General features: G+C 39.7%; 1 protein-coding gene across 4 annotated transcripts in view; it reads right to left on the bottom strand.

The window, feature by feature from the left end:
* Positions 1–1,289: 1,289 nt before the first annotated feature.
* Positions 1,290–23,484, bottom strand: part of LCLAT1 (lysocardiolipin acyltransferase 1) — a 79,648-nt gene continuing 57,453 nt past the window's right edge. For 3 of the 4 annotated variants that reach the window (XM_034427966.3, XM_034427967.3, XM_087883109.1), the window contains exon 6: positions 1,290–3,248. In XM_034427966.3, coding sequence (XP_034283857.2) covers positions 2,749–3,248 — 500 coding nt within the window. In that variant the 3' untranslated portion in view covers positions 1,290–2,748. Of the gene's footprint in view, positions 3,249–3,326; positions 3,436–23,484 lie in introns of all 4 variants that reach the window. The other variant, XM_087883110.1, reaches the window with a different exon arrangement.

Here is a 23,484-nt window from a genome sequence, read left to right as displayed (position 1 = left end):
CATGACCTCCATGAAGGATGGCATGCTTACCTCTGGGATATAAAGGATAGGAGGAAAACGTATTTTCATAAACATAAAATAAGAGAGACATTGATTTGTACGTGGCGGGAAATTAGACAGAAGATATATACCAAGGTTCCTAGCTGGTTGTCGATTATGGAAGCTCTAGTGGTCCCAAATAGGAGAGGAAACTATAAAATGGGCACATATAAGGATATCTTGGACGAAGAAGGGAAGCTCAAACCTTTGGAAGCATTGAGGGACCAGGGGTTCAATCTGGACTGGTGGAACTATCTCCAAATTAAGTCTAGATTTCAAGAAGATAGAGATAGAAGGGGTATTGAAATGAAATATGGATATTTTGATAAAATCATTTGGGGTCCAGATAAGAAAATGTTATCCAAAATTTATAACTTTATATTAGATGAGGATAGAGCGGAGATGATAGCTAAAAAACAGTTAAGCATTTGGGAGAAAAACTTAGGATATGGCCTTAATTTCAATGACTGGGAGACAGCTTGGAATAGGAACCTCAAAATAACAAAATCGTCAACATTCAGGGAAAACCACTACAAAATGTTGCATAGGTGGTACCTAGCCCCGGACAGGCTGGCTAAAATATTCCCAAACTCTTCTGCTTTATGCTGGAAATGTGGAAAAACGGTCGGCACCTTTTATCATCTTTGGTGGACTTGTCCTGAGACCAAAAAGTTTTGGTTAAAGATCCGACTCTGGCTCTCTGAAATAATGGGACAGGAGATAGTCCTGGCCCCGGAATTCTTTCTCTTAGGTATGACGGAAGATGGTCTCAACAATAATAAAACCCATTTGGCAATTCAAATTATTACTGCGGCTAGAATAGCCTTTGCGAAACTTTGGAAATCTAAATCTACCCCCTCTGAGGAAACATTAATAAATAAAATCCTAGAGTGCGCAGAGATGGCTAAACTGACAAACGAGCTAAAAAATGAAGAAAATTCTAAGCACTATGAAGTATGGGGAATTTGGTATAATTGGTTAAAGAATAGGATAAAAGTACGATAATAGGCTATAGTTGCTTAAACACCAGAAATGGACTCAATGGCATAGAAATGTAGACGATTATATAGTATTGTATAATATAATGTATAGTGATAGTTATGGATGGAATCCATCCAATATTTGACTTATGAAATGTGTAAACACCGTACCCCGGATCAAGATTGAGATTGTATTTTGTCTTTTTAAATATTGGAAAACTCAATAAAGTATATTAAAAAAAAAAAAAAAAAAAAAAATAAATAGTACAATTTGCATTTTAAATTCTTTATTGTTGCTCTAGAGTAAATATTTTTTATGGCTAAAACATTGACATTTCGATAACATTGATAATCTAAGACCAGTTTACAGACCTTTCATATGCCAGTAGCTCTTAATACAATTTATTTATAAAATGGTTGTGTGAAAATTTACAGTAGGGGCGACAGGGGTTGAAAAAGATGTGGAAGTAGCCATGACATTTAACATGTTGAACATATAGCTTATAGCTCTGGTATTATTAACATTCAGAGAAATGTCTTGGCCTGTAGTGTTAAGTGTGAAAGATGGGTGAACTGCAGCCATCTTTTTTTACCTTAATTCCATTAAAAAATAGCAGGAGGGAAGATGTTCAGCCATAAAAAGAAAAAAGGGTCCAGTTAGGAAATTTGAAAAAAATATATATAATTCATTACATGGAGTAGAAGCCTTGGAGGGGCGGGGGGTTGCTTATGGTCAAGCATGGACTGATTTCACAAGTGTCCTTTAGTTTCCATGCTAAAAGTATTCTCCTAATTCAGATTTTGGGAAAGGAGACAAACGTTAATAGAAAAACCTTAATGTTTCTTATAGTAATAATCCAGTGGGGCAATTTTTAACATTATTTCTATTTTCATATCATGGGAAAATTAATTTCAATACTTCCCCCAGTTTTACATTGTTTTGCCTGAGCATTTAGCAGTTAGGTTTGCAGGGCAGCTTAAACCTGAAATGGAGATGGACTGTGATTTCACCATATGACAAACAATTCACAGGAATGGAATCCTGAAGATGATTTAGGACTTGCAAAAGGACAGTGGGGTCCAGCTCAGTTACCTTTACTAGCACCTTTACTTAGAGGTAAGCCTTATTGACTTTTGGATTCCACCCCTCCCTCAAATATAATACGTTTTAATAGTTCAAAACAGACTATCTTCATTCATCCAACTTTAGGTCCTGGGTTTTGTTTTCTCTTTCAGTAGATCAAAATATTTGTTGATTTGGATGACAAAATTGCATCAGCCATTAAACTCTCTGTAAGGTATAAAGGTAGAGAAATGTAAGATAGTCAACTATTAATTGTGTAATAAACTGGGACTTTCAAATCTCACACATTATTTATAGCAAGGCACTGTAAGAATCACAGTCCATGACTTTTAGCTCCCTAATTTGCCCAGCAATTTAGAGCTACGTATTTAAACAATTCAGTGGATATAAACTTTGATCGGTCAGCAAATGCTTTTCCAGCGATGCTGCAGAGGCTAGCTGCAAGAGGAACATTGATACATTCAAAAATTAAAAATTCAATGTGAACTTTTGTCCTTTACAAGAAGAGTACAGTGCATTAACCAAAACAGCATTAAGAAAAATTAATTCCCATGCAAAATCTCCTTCCACTATGAAAAGTTTATGGCACATCTGAAAAGTGCTCACAAACATCACCCATTCAAACAGTACACACGCCAGTTAAATTTAACATCTGTTTACGTTGGATAACCTGCGTCTATTAAAAAATTGATGACATGCAAGTTCTATCAATTCAAGTCCACCAAACAACTTTTCTTGCACAGAGAAAATGACAACTACAACCACAAAATACCATCGTACAAAGTTATACATGTACAACAGTGCAATCGCAGAGATTGTGAAAAATGTCCAGTACAAGAGGGAAATGCACTTAACAACCAAGACCCTGAGCTCAGATTTACAGGGTGGGATTTTGCTTCTCCCTGACACATCAAAGTATTTTTTGCCTTCATAGAACTGGCGCAGCCGTTCTTCTTTTTCTTCCCAGCGCTTCTGACACCAAAGTTGCAAGTCTTCCCGAGAGGCTGGCAGGGATTCTACAGAGTATCTGCAGACGTGAAAATGAATTTCCTTGGGAAAATTTCCACATAGAAGATGTTTCTCAGTTTGTGGAATGTTTTGAGGATATGCCACTGTTATGTCATGAACAGCATCAAGGTTATTACCTAGGAAGAAATACAATTATAATTATTATAATTATAAAACCATCCTCTCCTCCTCCCCCCTCTCTCTGGCAAACATACCTAATATTCCTGCCTCCTATTTTCCCCACAGCCACCACACTATGAGATGGATTGAGATGAGAGAGAGTGACGAACCCAAAGTCACCCAGCCAGCTTTCATATACAGTATCTGTAAGGTTCCAGATGGACAGAAAAATGTTGCTGAAGGCTGCCTAGTTTGTAGCAGAAATTTGATCTAGTAGCTTAAAGATGTGCTAAATCAGGAAGGTTAATTAGATTTTTCAATGTAGGACTGGCAGATTCAAATATTTCCAGAAAACTCCTTAGTAAGGCATGACAGATAATGCTAGGAGCACAGGAGAACAATCACCTAAATTGCACAACTTCATTCCGCTAGCGGGTCTAGGACAACTTGCTGCAGCTATCTCATCATAGCCATCTTGCTGTGGCCAACTTGCCATGGCCAACCCGGCGTAACCATCTTTAACCATGGTAAAGGTTTAATTTGCTGTTTAAGAACTGTGGTTTTTCATCCTACAGATACTTAATTTATTGAATTTAATTTTTTTTGTATCTATTTTCTTCTGCATTTATAAATGAAATAAATTAAATTATTAATAAAGTTGATTAATTTAATTAACATAATTAAATACTATTACAATAGATTTTTTAAAGACAACATAGCAACATTAGGAGTGCCCATTTTTAAGAACTCAATTTTTTGCTACTTCAAATAAGTATGTTTTTGTTTGCTAAAATTTTAAAAAATTATTGGTTTGAGCGGAATCTTGTAAGTTAAACAAAGCTTAAATTTGTAAGCTAACAAATAAAATAATTTAAAGCTATACTGACAATATTTATTTTATTTTTTAAAAAAATGTTATCTACTGAGTTGTTCTGAAAATGTTTCTAAATAAAAAAGCTGCACTAAATTAAGTATACCATATAAATAAACTCTTTTGAAGTGAAATTCAAAGATTGAACTTTTTTCCCAACACATGCTATAGCAGTTGGGGTTGAAAGAGTCACATATGCAAAATATATTAACTATTTTAGAGGCAAAATACTACCTTAGGCTACCTTTACAAATATGGAAAGTAATTGTTAAAAAGTGTACAGAAGAAACTTTGTATGTGAGATTGCATGCAGACCTTTGAAACGCAACCCAGTTTTTATCAAAATGGTCGTTGCTTACCTGAACGACCCTTTTATCCTCGCTGCGATGACACTCCTCAACATGGGGGTACAGCTCACTCCTATTTGCACGGCTGGGTGTCAATCAAACCCTCTGGAGCTGGATACGCCCTGCTTCCTGCTCCTTCCTCAGTCTTTTCACGAAGACATCTTGGCCCAAGGGCAGCAGGACGGTCACGAAAGAAAAATCCCCAGATAGCAGGACAGGAACAGAACAGCTACAGAGGGAGAACAAAAAGAGACCTCCACCAAGGCCAGACCCGGCGACAAAAAGGGAGGGACGGAGTGTCATCGCAGCGAGGATAAAAGGGTCGTTCAGGTAAGCAACGACCATTTTCCTCCTCGCTGCTCAGACACTCCTCAACATGGGACATACCCAAGTTCCAGAAAAGAGGGAGGGAATTAAACTGAAGGCTGGCCTTGGGGAGAGATTACAGACTGTAAAACTCTTCTGCCAAAGGCAGCATCTGCAGAAGCAAACCTGTCTAAACGATAGTGACTAACAAAAGAAGAAAGAGAGGACCAGGTTGCCGCCCGGCAAATATCATCTACCGATGCCTGGGTAGCCCAAGCCGCCGATGTTGCGGCACTACGGGTAGAATGGGCCAGGATACCACCCGGGACAGGAGCCTCCTTCAACTCATATGCCCGAGAAATACAGGCTTTGAGCCACCTGCCTACTGTTGCTGAGGATACCTTCTGACCCAAGGAGGAGGGGAGGAAAGACACCAACAGCGCCTCAGTCTTGCGGAAGGAGGCAGTCCTCTTAAGATATCGCCTTAACGCCCGTCGCACATCCAAAGTATGCCAGCGTCTCTCAGTAGGATGGCGAGGGTCCGGACAGAAATCAGGCAAGATAATTTCCTGTGCCCGATGAAAACGTGTGTTCACTTTCGGAATAAAGGCCGGGTCAAGTCGCAAGACCACCCGGTCCGGGTAAAAAATACAGAGATCACTCCTCATAGACAAGGCTGCAATCTCAGATACACGACGAGCTGAAGTGATTGCTAGCAAAAATGCCATCTTCAAAGACAAATAACGCAGACTGATCGAAGCAAGAGGTTCGAATGGTGGTGCAGTCAAGGCTTGTAACACTAAGGTAAGGTCCCATGTAGGGTAGCGATGAACCGACGGGGGTCGCAGGTTGGTGACTCCTTGGAGAAAGGAACGGATTCGTGGATCCTGAGACAAGGGAACTTTATTATCTCCAGACAAAACAGTGGCCAGAGCAGCCACCTGACGACGAAGAGTCGCTGGAGCTAGACCTTTAGAAAACCCCGCATGCAGGAAACGCAGAATGTCCGGAACAACTGCGGACGTGGGGTCAACGTGATGAGCACTGCACCATGTCGCAAAGGCAGTCCAAGAGGCGTCATAAATGCGAACTGTCGATGGCCGCCTGGCGGCCTGAATGATAGAAATGACATCTTCCGATAAGTGGTCCTTGAATAGCTTTATGCGCTCAAATGCCACACGGCTAATCGGAGCCATTCTGGCTCCGGATGGCGTACCACACCTTGAGTCAAAACGACCTTGTCTGGTGGAATCCTCCACGGTGGCTCGACAGACAGGTTCTTTAGATCTGCGAACCACTCTCGACGGGGCCAATACGGTGCTACCAGCAGTAGATTCGCCCGCTCTTGAATCACCTTCCGAATCACTTTGGGTATGATAGGGAAGGGAGGAAAGGCATAAAGGAGTCCTCGAGGCCAAGGACTCCGTAGAGCGTCGAGACCCTCTGCCGCTGGAGACGGGTAACGGGAATAGAATCTTGGTAATTGAGTGTTGAGAGCTGTCGCAAACATGTCCACTACCGGTAGGCCGAACCTCCTCGACAGGTCCTGGAACAGGCCGGGTTCCAACCGCCATTCGGCGTGATCTAACTGGTCTCTGCTGAGCCAATCTGCTTCCCGATTCACAGTCCCGGAAATGTGTTCGGCTCTTATCGACAAGAGGTGGAGCTCCGCCCACGACAGCAGCCTCTCCGCCTCCTGCATCAGAGTCCAAGAGCGGGTCCCCCCTTGCTTGTTGATATGGGCCTTGGTGGCCACATTGTCTGTTAGTATCAAAAGGTCTTGGCGATACACAAGATGTTTGAAGTGCACAAGAGCGAACCTTACCGCCCTGAGCTCCAGCCAATTTATATTGTGCAGTTTTTCCGTCGATGACCAGACCCCTTGGGCTAACTGGGAGTTGAGATGGGCCCCCCAGCCCCGCAGACTCGCATCCGTGGTTAAAACCATCCGTTTCGGTTCCAGAAAGGGAGAGCCCCTGCTGAGAGCTGGAGACAACCACCATCGCAGGGAGAGACGAACTGGAGCCGGAACTGTCACTTTGAAGGTGGACTCCGCCCGACCTTGCTTCTGGAAGGGAAGCAGGAACCATTGTAGGCGACGAAGATGGAAACGTGCCCAGGGAACAATGTCTATGCAGGATATTAGTTTTCCCAGAAGCTGGGAGAGCGTCAGTAATGGAACAGTCCGGTTCAGAAGAATTTGAGACACAAGATGCTGTATGCTGACACGCCTGTCTGGAGACAGAAGGACGACACACTGACTCGAATCTATCATTGCTCCTAGGTGCAGAATATGAGTCGTGGGGATCAGATGACTTTTGGTGAGATTCAAGGTGAATCCGTGGTCCTGAAGAGTTTGAAGTACCAACTCCCGGTCTCGAATCGCCAGTTCGGTTGATGATGATAGAATCAAAATGTCGTCGAGGTAGCATGCTAGACGGACAGGTATCTCTCTGAGCGACGCCGCCACCGCTGCCAACAGTTTTGTAAAAGTCCTCGGGGCGGACGAAAGGCCGAACGGCATCGCCCGATACTGGAAGTGGTGGTTTCCAAACGCAAACCTGAGGTACCTCCTGTGTGATTGGTGAATGGGCACGTGCAGGTACGCTTCCTTTAGATCCACTGATTGCATTAGATCTCCCTGTCGGATGCAGCCTAGCAATGATTTGAGCGAATGCATTTTGAACCGACGGTATAAGATGTGTTGGTTGAGGCGTCGTAGATTCAGAATGCCCCTCCAATCGCCCGAGCTTTTCGGCACCAGGAATAGCGTTGAGTAAAAGCCGGTTCCGAGTTGTGTCGATGGAACACGTTCTATGGCCTGTATCTGCAGCAGATGTTGTATTTCGCGAGACAGAAGAAGCTTCTTGTCTCTCTGAGGCGGCCAGGGGCATTGCACATAAAAGTCCTGTGGCATGGTAATGAATTCCAAACGAAGACCGTTGGTGACAGTTTGGACAATCCAGGCATCCGAGGTGGTAAGAGGCCACTGGTGGGAAAAGGCCTGGAGTTTGCCCCCAATCGGTGCCAGGGACGGTGAGTCACTTGCCACGTCTAGAGTATCTGGAAGTAGAGGAGCGGAAGGGGCGCCGGAAGGTGGATTGGTGGTGGCCACGGCCACGAAAGGACGTTCGGTCTGAAGCTGGTTGGTAAGAGAATTGAGAAGATCTTTGATAAGATGCGCTTGCGGCACCTTGGTCGTAGCGAAATGGCTGCCGGCTATAGGGAAAAAAACGTCTATCCGGGCGTCTGAAAGCCATAGGCAATACCTTCTTTTTGTCTCGATTTTCGACCAAGATGGAGTCCAAAGACGACCCAAACAAAGCCGGACCCTTGTACGGAGCAGCAGTCAAACGCCACTTGGATTTTGCGTCAGCTCTCCAATTACGAAGCCACAGAAGTCGTCTAGAAGAAACTGTCGAAGCCAAGGCTCGCGAAGCAAATTTAGCTGCGTTCAAGGACGCATCGGCCGAATATTCAGCAGCAGCGATTAACTTTGCCAGATCCTGCTGCAACCGCGCGTCTTCAGGAGGCAGTCTGTCCCTCAATTGACGCAGCCACACCAGGGACGCCCGATTGAAAAAGGAGGAAGAAGTAGCAGCCCGGATGGCCCATGCTACCGCCTGGTGTGTCTTCCGGAATGACATCTCCGCCCGCTTATCCTCAAACTTGAGGCCGTCACCAGCTTCACCTACCAGAATCGACGATGATGTCAGACTGGCTACGGGATCATCAACTTTAGGTAACTGCAAAAGAGCATCTAACACAGGGGCCGAGGCGTATAGCTTTCGATCGAAGGAATTCGGGCCAGAAAGTGAAGCGGGGTGGTCCCATGGTTTCTGAATGACCTGACAGAAAAGGTCAGGACACGGTACAAAGTCGTGATCAGGTTGAGGTAGATTAAACAAGTTACTATTAGGGTCTGGCGGAGCAGAAACAGAACCCTGATTTAAATTGGTGTCCATGTTGGTAGCAGCCTTCGCTTTGCGTAAAAGGGAACGAAACATTGAAGGCTTGAATAATCCCGGAAAGGCAGGCTTGTCCTGGACCGCCTCCTCATCCTCCGACATCTCAAAGTCATCTAGGAAGTCATCCTCCCTGACAAGTTCAGGCATCTGAACATAGGAAGTAGAAGGTTGCTGCTCCAAGGCAGACGGCATATGACATGAGGGAGCAGGTACACAACCTGGAATGGGTAACATACCAGAGGCCTGCTGCAACCCAACCTGAAAAATGTGGGACATAGTCTGAGTAAACAACGACTGGAAATCCACAGGTTGACCAAGGGTAGGTCCCGCCTCAGGGCGGAGACCTGCTGCAGTGGGTGTGAAGGTAGCCTCAGGAACATGCCTAGGGGCCTGAGAAATGTGACTAGCCATGCTAGAGGACCTTGATCTAGCTCTGACACAGGGCTGGTTAACAGATGTCAAGGGAAAATTCGTAGAAGTGGAAGGACAGACTGCAGAAGGTTCAGCATCCTGGACAGCAATATCCTGGAGCGCCTCCGGGTCACAAACAGCATTTGGTTCCAAATCATCATCAACTGGCTCATGACCCTCAAGCAACTGAGCCTGGTGTTGTGCCTTTGTGAACTGTTTTTCCAGAGCATTGTGTCTGCGTTGGGCATCCCTGTCTGCCTTAGAAGACTTGCCCGACCTGGTAGATTTGGCACCCTTGGTCTTCCTCCCCTTAGCGTGCTTAGGAGAAGGAACTGGAGACGGAGATGGACTCCTGTCAAGGTCTGAAGACAGATCAACAGCCTCCATATTGTTTATAAGAACAAATACAATTTTTCTGAATTTTTTTGAATTTCCGTTTTTTTTTTTTTTTTTTTTTTTTAAATTATTATCAACAGAAAAAAGGGGGTTTACTTCCCTGATGATGGCAGTCGCGCTGAGTCAGGCAGATTCACGTGCAGGTAACCGCTGGACCGCGTCCACACCTGCAGGAAGGCAAACGACCCTGGAAACCAAAGCCCAGGTCGCTGCACAAGTTGAAGAGGCACAATGGTGGGCTAGTGATCCTGGAAACCAAAGCCCAGGTCACTGCACAAGATGGCGGTCCGAAAAGGAAGCGTTGGAGCGTCGCAAGCCAGGCGAAACAAAGCGCCTACGGCTGGAGCCCAAAATTGCCCAAGTAAGCCTCCGTTCGGCTAATGAGTATGCCAGCCGGCAGGGACTCAAGCCGCGATATCCAAAAACGAGGCTGCGCTGGTCAGAACACAGTAAAAAGGCAAGGGATGGCTGCAGCGGCAAGAAATGGTTATTTGAGCAAAGCCAAGCCTCGAACGGCGGCCGGAGCCCCGAACCGCCGTTCCGCTCCAATTAGCCTGTGCTAGTAATGCTGTGAAAAGCGCAAGCCTCAAAAACAACAGGGAACGGTCAAAAATGGAAAAATAACAAATTAAAATAACAATTTAGTAAGAAAACTACGAGAGAACAGACACCCTAATGCACTTGCAAATGGCTGAGTGAAAAGACTGAGGAAGGAGCAGGAAGCAGGGCGTATCCAGCTCCAGAGGGTTTGATTGACACCCAGCCGTGCAAATAGGAGTGAGCTGTACCCCCATGTTGAGGAGTGTCTGAGCAGCGAGGAGGAAAACAAACCTCCACAATTTCCACGGGATTAATCCACAGTAAAGTCACATATTGAGTTACAAGAATATTTTAAAGGAATAAATGGAGATGTCTGAGAATAGCAGGTTTTTGCTTTGCCAAGTGGTACTTTAGATTCAGTTCAACCTGCTATTCAAAACATCAAGTACAAGAATTCAGCTGGTACATCAATTACAACCTTACTGGACCAGTAAGCCTTAGAAAAGTGATTATTATCCTTACCATTCATGTTTTGTCTCCTGCAATGTGCTCAGCATGGGTATACTTTGGGTCAGAAATTATAGCTGGTGCAAAAGTGAGTGGCCAGATTGTAGAACAAAGCCTATTCTTTTATTTTTTTTTAATTTTATTGATTTTCTATTAAATACATTTCTTAGTGCTTAATAAACATCGTGTTGTCTGGGTATATAATATGCTTAACAATACAAATTACATTCTTAATCTCCACCCTTTTTTTCCCAACCATTGGTAAAATAAATTCCATGTTTCATAATATTCTACATCCTCTTTCTGTTTAATTTTCAATGTCAATCTATCCATTTCTGCACAATCTAGCATCTTCTTGACTATTTCTTCATCTCGTGGTATATCTTCATTTTTTCCAATGTTGTGCAAAAATAATCCTCGCTGCTGTTAAGACATGTAATATTAAATACAAACTTTTCTTATCAAGTTTTTTTTCTGATATTATACCTAATAAAAGTAATTAAAGTTTAAAATTTATATCTTTTCCTATCATCTTTTCTGACCACCTGTGTATCTTTGTCCATTTTTTTTTGCTTTGACAAGCAAAAAACCCCCCAAAAAACAAAAACAAAGCCTATTGTGAGTGTTCTACACCAGTGTTTCTCAACCTTGGCCGCTGGACGATGTGTGGACTTCAACTCCCAGAATTCCCCAGCCAACTGGCTGGAGAATTCTGGGAGTTGAAGTCCACACAACGTCCAGCGGCCAAGGTTGAGAAACACTGTTCTACACTGTCTACCTGTTGGCTTCCAGGCCCCAAAGTGCTGGGAAGGGGAGGCGTGTTTATGCAAAACTTAACTCAGTCTTTGGCCAATGACATGAGGACAACCCATTCAATGGACTCTCTTAGCAGCGCAAGGGAGAAACATCTCTTCTCCTTTTCAGATAAGAGCAGTGGGAACCTGAAGTCAGACCTTCTTAGCAGTGACTTGAACACTAGGGTCCCCAGGGCGGTAGCAGCTCTAACTCCCCTTTCATTCTGGGTGGCCCAAAATCATTTCATTTTGGGAAGCTTGAAGCTCATAAAAGGACTATGGACAGACATGGATTACTTTATGTTAATTTATTTTACACCAGGTAACTCGTGTCCTGCTGGGTCATTGTTTCAGAAAAAATTCCTTACCTAAACATAGAAACAGAATGACTGGGGTGGGGGTAGGAACTGTGGGAGCAAGAGCGACTTCTGGCTTCCTACTGGCTTCCCCATTGAGTTTCCGTGTGGGAATTTGGCAGGAAGCAGCGGAAATCTCTCTCTCTCTCTGCCTGCTTTCTTCCCACTACTTTCCCTTTCTAGCAGGTAGGTAAGTGATGAAAAATTACAAGACTGGCTGGGAAACAGAACAGTGAAAATGAAGATCATGTGACCGCAGCAGCCACAATCTCCCCAAATTTCATTTCCTCGGGTGTCACGGGTCCAGGATTGTGGACACATTTGATACGTTAGCCCATTTGAAATACCTTGGTTCAAAAAATGTTGCACTTTTGTAGCAGTGTCACCCAGCTAAAGGTCATGATAAGAAGAGTTTTAATAGTATATTAAAGGGATGCAGTGGCTCAGTGGCTAAGACACTGAGCTTGTCAGTTGAAAGATCGGCAGTTCAGCGGTTCGAATCCCTAGTGCCGTGTAACGGGGTGAGCTCCCGTTACTTGTCCCAGCTTCTGCCAACCTAGCAGTTCGAAAGCACGTAAAAAAATGCAAGTACAAAAATAGGGACCACCTTTGGTGGGAAGGTAATAACGTTCCGTGCGCCTTTGGCGTTTAGTCATGCCAGCCACATGACTACGGAGACGTCTTCGGACAGCGCTGGCTCTTCGGCTTTGAAACAGAGATGAGCACCACCCCTTAGAGTTGGGAATGACTAGCACATATGTGTGAGGGGAATGTTTACCTAATAGTATATAGATTGCATTCTCTTTCTTTAAATATTTTTTAAATAAATAGCTATTACTGCCAGCAAACCAGTGATAATTGTTATACTTAAAAAGATGTGAAAATCTGTTGTTTAGATTGTTATAAAAACCTGAAGAACCAATTTCAACAAAAATCATAATGCAAATTCTGTGTAAAATGAGAGTTGTTTTCCTTTCAATAAAATCTCTAGATAAAATAGCATTGCCAGATGTTTCATCAAGATCTAGATTTCTGAATTTTTCAACAGTCCTTTAATTCAGCCGCTACGGAATGCCTGTAGTTTCTTCCTGATCTTTACAACTAGATTTTAAGCATCATCAACAATCCTTTGAATAGCTTTAAAGTGAAAAACTGAAAGGCTACATGATATATTTACATATTCATTAATGTGACAATGAAATTAGATGTAGTAAGATAGCTAATGGGTTTTTTATTCAAGTTTACTGTGAATGCCATAGCTATTATTAAAAATCAAATTCTAAAGAACAAAGTAAACATTCCATAAACCAATGGGGTCTTAGACAATGATACATCAGGATTCTCTTTTGCTACCAGAGTTGGTAGTCCTATCCATCATAGAGTGATTTATGACTGGGGGGGGGGTCATTTCCTGCTGGATCAGCAGACAGAAGACATAATGAAGCTGGTGCAGGAGTTGTAACCCTACTTGGGCAGGAGGACTTAGCTACAATAAGATATGCCTTCATTATCTGGCTGGACTACCATACTACAATATTTAGGTGCTCCTTAAAAACAACTAGGAAACCACAGCTCATCCAAAATGTGGTGGTGCGCACAATTTATGGATCCTATGGGAGTATGTAACATGGATTCCATGCCAACCTTGGTTGTAGATTTGTTTCTGGGTAGAATTTAAGGTGCTGGTTTAAACCAATATACATCTTTATGACTTGGAACCTGAGTATCTGCAGGACAATCTATTCTAAACAGTACTAGTCTGACTAATCAGATCAAACAGGGAGAAATTGTTAGTGATTTCCCATTTTCAGGAGCTTGAACCAAGAAGCAAAGAGGTGCTGCTTCTCAATGGCAGTGATGAAGCTGCAGAAGATCTTTCTTTCTTTCTTTCTTTCTTTCTTTCTTTCTTTCTTTCTTTCTTTCTTTCTTTCTTTCTTTCTTTCTTTCTTTCTCTTTCTTTTCTTTCTCTCTCTCTCTTCCTTCCTTCCTTCGTTCCTTCCTTTGTTTTTCTCTTACTCATTCATTCCAAACATTTATATAATTGCCCATTTTACAACAAATTCTGGACAGCTCCCAATCAAAAATTAAAACAACATAAAAACTATATTAAAGCTATGAAAATCAAACTCATTAAAAACAAAAAACTGTTCCAAGTTAAGCATCCAATATGCTATCATCTTGTCTTATTCCAGGTCTTCAGTGCTTTATGGAAAGCTAGGAGGCTAAAGGCCTAATGAACTTCAAGGGGAATATTGCTCCATAGGGCAGAGGCTGCCATAGATCCTCTCTTTGCTGGTATTTGGAACTTTAAAGAGTGTTATGGCTCTGCAGCTGCATTTTTTTCCCTACAGTGTGAAGCTTAGCCCAGCCCAGCCCAGCCGAGTAGCATGGCACAAAGGGATTTTTTTTTTTTTTTTTGACACACTGAGGTTCTGAGGTTGCTTTCAGCCTTGCACCACAAAATCCAGCCAGGCTGTCAGGTCAGCAGTTGGAGCAAGAGGTTGGTGAAGGTCAGCTGGCAGAACATATGGCATAACATAACATTAGCTCCATCATACAGCCATTGTTGTTACTTCATGGATCCTTTGATTCAGGCATAGGGCATAAGGCACAGGGCCTTTATGATATGAAATGGCTGATCAGAATGCAGCTTGTATAAACTCTGAAAGTGACAGGGATTTAAATTCAAGAGAAGATGGGGAAAAAGAAAAGAGCTTATAGCTGCTAACTGGCTGGCACTAAAACAGTTTCTGCCATACCAAAATGAACAAGTGGACAAATCTTATTAAGTTCAATTAACCCAGTACTCTGGGAGTCTCCTTAATCTGAAAAGGATTTAATGAAAAGTCTCAGCTTCAATAAACACTCTTTAATTATGAGTAATATTTATTCACAAAGAATTTGTTTCAGGATTAACCTGAGACCTGTAGGAAACCAAATATATCAATATAATGATGGAATGCCTTGTTAGAAAATAATTGATTCCTAACTGTAATATACTGCTTTGTAGCACGCATAATTGTTTAGTACAATTGCTTTTAAGTTGTTGCATCTAGCAATAAAAATGCAACTCCGTAAAAGAGAGAAAGGATTGGAATTAGCATTATCTCTTACTGAAAATCTTTGGCTAAGTCAGATATTGCTCCTTGCTTAAAAGGTACAATCTTTGGTTAATGGCAGTAATTGGGAATGGAATTTCAAAGCAATGCGGTCACATGACCACATCATTCACATGACCACATCATTCAATGTCACATGACCACATCATTCAGTGACAGAAATCCAGGTAGTCCTCGTTGTCGTTAACCAAACCTCACTGGTTATTCGGTGAGGACACAAGCCAAGCCAAGCTTGCAGTTCCAAGCCTTGATAAAGTAAGGGATTGCCTCTTCTGCCTCCTCTTGAACTTCCCCACCTGTTTATTTCTCCCTATCTCAGTACTTTTGCCCCCCCCACCTCCTGCCCTGCCTGCCGCTGCCATGCCCGATACTGTGTGCCAGCTGTGGCTTTCTTTCATTGTGGTGCAGCCAGAGCTTCTCTCACGCCCTGCCCAGGGCCTCCATTCGCATGCCAGTCAGGCCTTCTGCTCAAGTCCCACCCAGGTCCTTCTTTCACTTCTTTTAGAGATAGCTGACAGTTTATATGCTGAATTTGGCTTGAAAACCAATTGTATCAGCCCCAAATGTTCCACAAGATATGTTTGCTCACAGCTGCATTCTTAAATAGTATCTTAGTATTTTTTTAAAAAAAACTATACTTAATCTTACAAAACTTAAAATGTGTATGTATTGTGATGTCTGAGGTGAACTGTGCATTATTGTATAGTTTACTCTTAATTCTAGCTAGAATTGGATCTCTCAAGCTGTATTTCTATGCACTTTCCTAAGAGTAATCCTTAGCAAACACAGAGGTTGTCCATCATAAGACAACTGTGTAGTTATGAAGTCAATTCTGCAATAGCTAATTGATCTCTTAAGGTTTGCTTGTTTCCATCAGACTGGTATCAACCTGTTAGCAAAGCAGGTAAATCTAAAGTAGGCATTAAATATGAGGTAGCTAAATTTAATTTCAAATTCAAAGATACTTTTATAAAAAAACTTTATTGAGAGACTGTTAGAAAAGCTTTTACGCATAAAAGATTTATTCCTTTGTAACTTTCATGGAAAGCTATTATAGTCATCTTTTTATATAATTTCATTCATTTATTTCACAAATAAATAATAAGTTATGTAATTTCAAAAGGTACTTAAAGTTACGTAATTGAAGTTCCTATCCTATATCAAATATATACTGTATATTCCTATATGTGGATGTAAAAAAGGGAGGTCGTGTCTAGAGAATCAGAATCAGAATAGAGCTGGAAGGGACCATGGAGGTCTTCTAGTTCAGCCCCTGCTCAAGCAGGAGGAGATCCTATACCATTTCAGACAAGTGACTGCCCAGTCTCTTCTTAAAAACCTCCAGTGATGAAACACCCACAACGTCTGAAGGCAAGCTGTTCCACTGTTAGGAAGTTTCTTCTCAATTTCAGGTTGCTTCTCTCGATTAGTTTCCATCCATTGTTTCTTGTCTGTGTATCTGTCTGTCAATTCTATCTATTTATCCATAGCTATGCACTAAAAGACACATTCATGGCTTGAGTTGTGTAAAGGACAAGTGCTTACATCGTTAGTGTATTTTTACAGATGACAAAGAACAGCATTTAGAATTACCTATTTATAGTAAATGACCTTTTAGACAATATTCAATGTGAAACAAAATTGATCAGATTGTAGGTCAGACTCAAAAATAACCCAATTTTTAAATGTAATGTTAAAATGTCAAATATATCTATTGTTTAAAGTACCTAAGAGTGTCCCAGATTAAGTAACAGTCTTCTATTTAAAACATTTTAAATGGAAGATTACTACTTGGGGGAGTGGATGGGGAGGATGAGAAGGAGTTAAAGAGTTTTTTAATATTTAAAATGCAGAAAAAGTTTATTTTAAAAATTTACACTAGAATTCTTATGTTCCCTATGCTTAAATAAGGGTGCATCAAAACACTGATTTTCCAGAAAAGTATCTTCTAGTTTTATATGATCTAAAATTGCCTTTCATAATTTAGGTCGAGGGCATCACTGCATCAGTATAATAGTTTGTTAACCACTGATCTCTATAACATATGGGACAAGATTCCAGTTCTCTAAGGTTGATAATCAGGGGTCTCCACCTTCTTTTGACAAAAGGGAGGACAATATTTAAGAACATTTTTAGATAAAAAATGACTGGAGGGAGCCAAATATTGGATAGTATGGAAATAAGTGACAAGGGGAAGCTTTTCTTCTTTTTTCAACATTCTAGGACCAGCAGCCATCCAAATAAAACTGACTAAAAGAAATATGTCTGAATTGTTATTTTCTTGCAGCCCCAGTAGGGAAAATACAAAAAAAAAAAAAAGAAAAGAAAAAGAAAAGAATCATCTAGGAGTCATCTACAACATAGAGTGTAGCAAATGTATGTAGGACAAATAGGAAGAAGACTAGCAGAATGCATCCATGAACTCCAGCTAGCAACCAGAAGACATGACAAAACAACTCCTTAATTTCAGAACACATGGACAAACACAAACACAGTTTCAATGGGAAATTGAGCATCCTAGATCATGCCAAGTCCCAAAACACCAGAGAATCCCTGGAAGCCCAGCATTCGGCCATCAACAGGCACATAGAGATAAACAACATCTACATACCATTCAAAAGAGACAATCAAAACTCCACAAAGGAAACAAAAGGACTAAATACTGCCAGTAATCAACACTCATATGAGCAGTGATTAACACTAGACCAACAATCAAGAAATAAACAGTACTCTAATCAAGGAACTACCAATGCAGAGAAAAAAGCTATAGTTAACAACAGCCTAATCAAGGAACTACCAAGATCACTCTGACCAATGCTGACAGGGCGAGCCATTAGTATATAGTAGCAATAGCCCTTAAGATTTATATACCACTTCGTAATGCTTCTACAGTTCTCGCTAAACATTTTTCAGAGTCAGCATATTGCCCCTAGCAATCTGGGTCCTCATTTTACCAACCTCTGAAGAATGGAAGGCTGAGTCAACCTTGAACTAGTCAAGATCTCACAGAGAAGCGTTAGTAGTCTTGCAGGTTTAGTGTTAATTTTGTGTTGGAGGCAGCACTCCTCCAGATATTAATTGCAGTGGAACAATGTCAGAAAAGTGTTTTGTTTCCATGTCTTGCTTGTGATCACCATAGAGGCATCTGTTGATCACTATGAAATATAAAATATTGAATTAATATGGTTGATCAGGGCCAGGTTCTTCAGGGTTATTCCTATATTTCTCAAATTCTTATCTTTCTGTAATGTGTTGGGCCAGAAAGCTATAGAGGAATGAAAAGAACATTAGAAATTGTGACAGGAAGGTTGTGCACAACTGTAAACACTTATTTTGCTTTCCCCACAATAACACTTTGGCAATGAAATAGATACAGAGAAGGCTGGAGTTTTGTATAGCCTACTGATTTGGGAACAATTTTTATTTTATAATAATTTTATAAGTAAAGTCAGATATATTAATTAGCTATCGGAATTATTTTTATTTATTTTATACAATTTATAGATTGTCTGGCTTCCAAGACTGGTTTTCAAATTAGAATTACAGTAATGAACGTTCTCTAATAAATCAAGTAGTATTATTAATAACATATACTGTCTAGACTCTTTCAATCAGACTTTTGGAATAAAAATAGTTAATATGGGTTTTTAAAATTATTATTCTAGTTCAGTGATCCATGGCCTTCTTTTGTGATCACATCAAAATAATAAAAGAAAACAGATATTTTGTTAATTATTAATACAGGAGCCTCATTAGGTCCTTTTAAAGGGCTTCCTGTTTCAAGGATTATATATATTTGTCTAATGTCTTCAATGTCCTTCCAGAGTGCTAAAAAAAGAAACAGTAAAACAAAGCAATAAAAAGAAATATGGAGTAGTGATTTATTTAGTACAGGAGAGGGTTGGGGGAAAGTAGCAGAAAGTGTCCTGCAGCAGCACGTTTTACAAAAGGAATTAAAGCCATGAAATTAACATTTTAATGAAGCAGAGAGACTACTGACGTCAAGACTAACTCACTGATTGCTGTTTCCAGGTGGCCTAATGAGATGAAAATGAAGTTTATATCCTCAGCTAGTCTTAGCCAGGCTTGTTTAGTGACTATGATTGAATTTAAATGAGAAGACACTTCTGTGTACAAACATGTCTAGGCTGGTTAGTGCTTGCTTAAACTTAAATATAACAAAAGCTTAAATTAACAATACTTCAGTTAACAAACATTGACACTAAAGCTGTAGGCTTTATTTTTTTTTAAAATATGGATATACATATACATATACATATACATATACATACATACATACATACATACATACATACATACATACATACATACATATATATATATATATATATATATATATATGTCTGCATGTGTATAAGAATGTCCCAATTTCAACACATACATCCAGTATCTATTTGTTCTCATAAAGCTGCCACCCTTTTACTCTAATTTACTTTATAGAGTTTTATCAAAGGAGACCATTTTTTTTTGAGATTCAGAAGAAATATTGTTCAGAAGACAATGCGTAATTGGAAAGTTTGACATTAAACCACAGGTAGGCAATATGAACTGAACTGCATCAAGATGCTCCCTAATATTTTTTTTTTACCAGGTACTCATTCATTCTCTTTTTCACTTTCCCTCTGCAAAGAAAAAAAAAAGCTGGCATGCTGAAAGCAAAGCATCATCTCCCAGCACTGTACTTAGTGATAAGAATGCTTTTAAATCTCCTGGAATGGCAGAGCATATGATGTGTGGTAGTTTATCTTTTGACAAATTGTTTTATAGTGGTCATGTAAACCAATATTTCTTGACCTTAGTCACTTTAAGAGGGGTGCTGTCTGAGGAATTCTGGAAGTTGAACTCCACCCATCTTAAAATGGCCACGGTTTAGGAATACTCATGTAAACCATGGTTGTCATTTGTAAAGAAATAAATTTTCCCCAACAATTATATTGTGGTTATATTTGTTGCATGCTCTCAAAATTCTAAATACTCTCTCCTATGGATGTCAGAGGAGTTTCATATAATTTTATAATCATTATAACTTTAATGAACAGCCTCTGTGCAAATGCACCCCATTTACAATCTTTACTTTTATTCAGTAAATAAAATATTTGGTGTTAGCAATGATCAAGCCAAATCAATGTCTCAGATTCGGATGATATAAGAATATTCAAATGTACATTTCGCAAATACTTCTAAATGAACTGGACAAAACTGTTTATGGTAGCTAACCTTGGAAAAGGTATCATTTAAGGTGCATAATACAAAAGTGTCAACTAAAGGCTCCAATAGGAATTAAAAGGGCAAATGTGATTCAGTGTATGGTGAATGAAGGTCATCATCATCATCATCATAGTAATCAAGTTTCTACAAGACTGGTAGTTGGGCTATCATATTGTGAGAAGATCTTGTAGTGTGGGAAAAACTGTGAAAGGGAAGTTGTTTGTAGCTTTTATCTTTGCTAAAAGATCGATACAGAAAAACAAAAATAATTCATGGCACAGAGAAAGTAGATCGGGATTTGCCTTTCTCTCCACTAATAGCTCTCAAATATAACCTTATGCAACTTTGTATTGTAATGTTAAAGTAGATCAAATGAAGTATTTCTTCTCAAATCATTTAGCGAAGCAATTAATTTCCATCAAATGTATCAAATGTACTGAGGGTCACCAAGATGAACACAAATAATTTTAAAAGGGGGCTGGATAAATTCTTGGAAGCCAAAATTACTATTTGTCATGATGGCAAAGGCCTATTTAGAAGTCAGTTATTAAAATTACTTAATAGTTCTGGTCCATATGGTTTAAAATGACTGCCCAGAGAACAGAACATTTGATTTCTTTTAACCCTCTGTTCTAGCGAACAAGAGAATCAGTAGAAAAACATTTTAAGAGATCATTTCCTTTTACTTACAGCAGTCTATCTCAAGGATATCTAAACATGTTCAAATATGATTATTTTCCAATTGCAGGGTGGATAAAAATTGATTTTAAAAAAATTAATTTTTTTTTGTTTAAATCAGATTTTTTTTATTTTTATCAAGTTTTGTTTTAATAAAATGCTTTTGGAGTAAAAATCTATCTAAAGATAGTTTTCTATTTAAGATACATAAATAATTTAGTTTATTGAACATGAAATGGAGCTTAGTTATGTAGCATGAGGCTATATATTCTAAAATATTGGGACTGTCAGTGAGTCAACAGCAGGTCAAAGGAGGATTTGCTCTGGGACAGAGATGACAGTTGCTCTTTAAAAATTATGATTTAAATCGAGTTGATTTAAATCAAGCCTTTTTGATTTAAATCAAATCCACTCTGCAATTTGGGCAAAGTTATATGGCTGATGAGTTATCAAAGTTGAGGTGTTAAGAGAGAAATGTAAAAGGGAATTGTTTCATAAATCATTTCTGCTATTCAAAAAGGACATATCACATTCTTGTTTGTTTGATTTTGGCATCAAGAAGTTATTTTTATAACCCTAGTTATAGAAATTCATTAAAACAGCATTGATTAATCCTATATTATGCTACTTTATATTTATAATCTTTTGATACTCTTTTAGCTACTCTAACCTATAATAGGTATGTGAGAGATTTAGAGAAATACAGAAATGATCCCAAGAGAAAAAAAAAGCTTATTAGTACACTTCCAAATTTTAAATATGTGTGATAATTAATAAGCTTATAACAGAGCTAAAACAGCTAAAACAGAGTCACATTAGGAGATTTTAATTTTCCTCTATTTTTATGTACTCTACCAAGTGGAGAAAACATGTATTTTACTATTATAGAAACGATTACTTGCCTACAATCATTAATGCACATTCAATTAAGAAACGATTGAATTAATGACCTTTCATTAATTATATGAAAAATCACCAGTGTAGATGTGGTCGACAGCCCTTTTGGATCTACGGTAATACTCTCCTTAACAGTGCAACAATAAGGCTGCACTAAATGTCTGAATTATTGGTGCTTCTTCTATCTCTTGATTCAGAAAATCCTTTGATCATTTTTTAAAAAATCAAAAGTATAGCAGGATTAATGACAGCAACAGATTGCTGCTAGACCACGTTAATTTAAGATTTCTTTACAGTACATAAATAACTGTAAGAATAAAAAATTTGGATTCCACTACCACAGAACTAAGTCTGGTTATATATTACACTCAATTTATCATCAAGAATCCCATTTTAATGGAAGGGAAAAAACTTTTGAAGAATAATTGAAAGTGAGGAGCTGGCATGGAATGAGCATCTTTTATCCTACTTGTTGAGATTATACATCATATTTATGTATCACATGGTCTAGGCAAAGCCAGCTTGTAGAGATTAATAAAATAATTCAAATACCATCAATCAATAGTTCATTCCCTTGACCATGACAGTCCCCTCAATACAGTTTAAAACACATATAAATATAAACAATCCCATTGTGGTTAGCTTCAGCATGCAATGGGCTACCTCTTCTCCAGAATTGCTATAGTTGCATCAAGCAATGGGCAGAATGGAGATGCAAGGAGCAACAATTTTATTTACTTTATTTGCTAGCTTTGTATCCCGGGTTTCTTACAGGAATTCAGGATGGTGTACACCGCATTCCCTCCAATCCCCACAACAACCTCTCTGAGGTAAACTGGACTGAGAGTGAGTAAGTTTAGAGTCACCAAGGGAATTAAGTGGTTGTGTGTGAGAAGAACCAAAACCATTTTGGGAAACAGAAATAAAGTTGGAGAAAAAAATTGAAAAGAAGAATAGCTGACTAATGGAGGAAGTAAGAAGAATTGTGATAATAGATGGACATGCAGGTAAAAAGAACTGTGGGGGCAGAAGGTGGGAAACAACTAAGGAATGAAGTTTATTTTATTTCGTTCATTCAACATAGTTGTTTCAGATACTAGACCAGATTTGATGGAGACCAGATATGAGAACACAGGCAAAGACCAGGATATATTCTGTGGTAACCAGAGAAAAGAGTAGGTACAATAGAGTACGGGGGTGGTGGGTGGTGGTGGTGGGGGGGTGGGGAGGAAACAGAAAATTTTAATTCTGTTGAGAGAAAACATGCTATGAATGCAATCAGGGGAAAAAAGGATTTTTACAATAGATGAAAAATGTTGAACACTGAAAGAAAAAAATAAGTCTTTCTGTGGCTAAGAGGGGAATTAAGCCCTCTTTGGTTAGTAAAAGGAGCTCTTGGGATGATTCAAGTTGTACAACAAAATTCATTGCCCTTTCCCTCAGATTCCCTTAAAAGGGACTCGAGGTGTGCCTTGACAAAGTTGCAGGAAAAACACAATATTAAAGCACAGAGAGTCAAGATGCAGCTCAGCTGATGTTCCCATATTATGATGAATCCTCATTTACTCAACCACACGAGATTTAGTGGGTACCCATACAGTACCAGTAATAAGAAAAAGTATGCTCAGGAAGGAATGAACCTTTTTCCAATATGAGTCCCTTCATAGGGTTTCAAAAAAGGAGTTGAAAACAACTTGATTTATTTCCTGTTGAACAGAATGTAGTTAAAATCTAGGCAAGTCCCTGTTTTGAATGTACATGGAAGATAACATATTTGAATGCTTCCTTCTATCAAAATTGTCTTCCATAAAGATCTAAAGACTCTGTAGCTACC

This window comes from Pantherophis guttatus, chromosome 1, assembly GCF_059756535.1.
Source record: "Pantherophis guttatus breed Tessera chromosome 1, ASM5975653v1, whole genome shotgun sequence".
Taxonomy (NCBI): domain Eukaryota; kingdom Metazoa; phylum Chordata; class Lepidosauria; order Squamata; family Colubridae; genus Pantherophis; species Pantherophis guttatus.
Note: the sequence above shows the minus strand (reverse complement) of the source record. Positions and strands in the feature narration are given on the sequence as shown.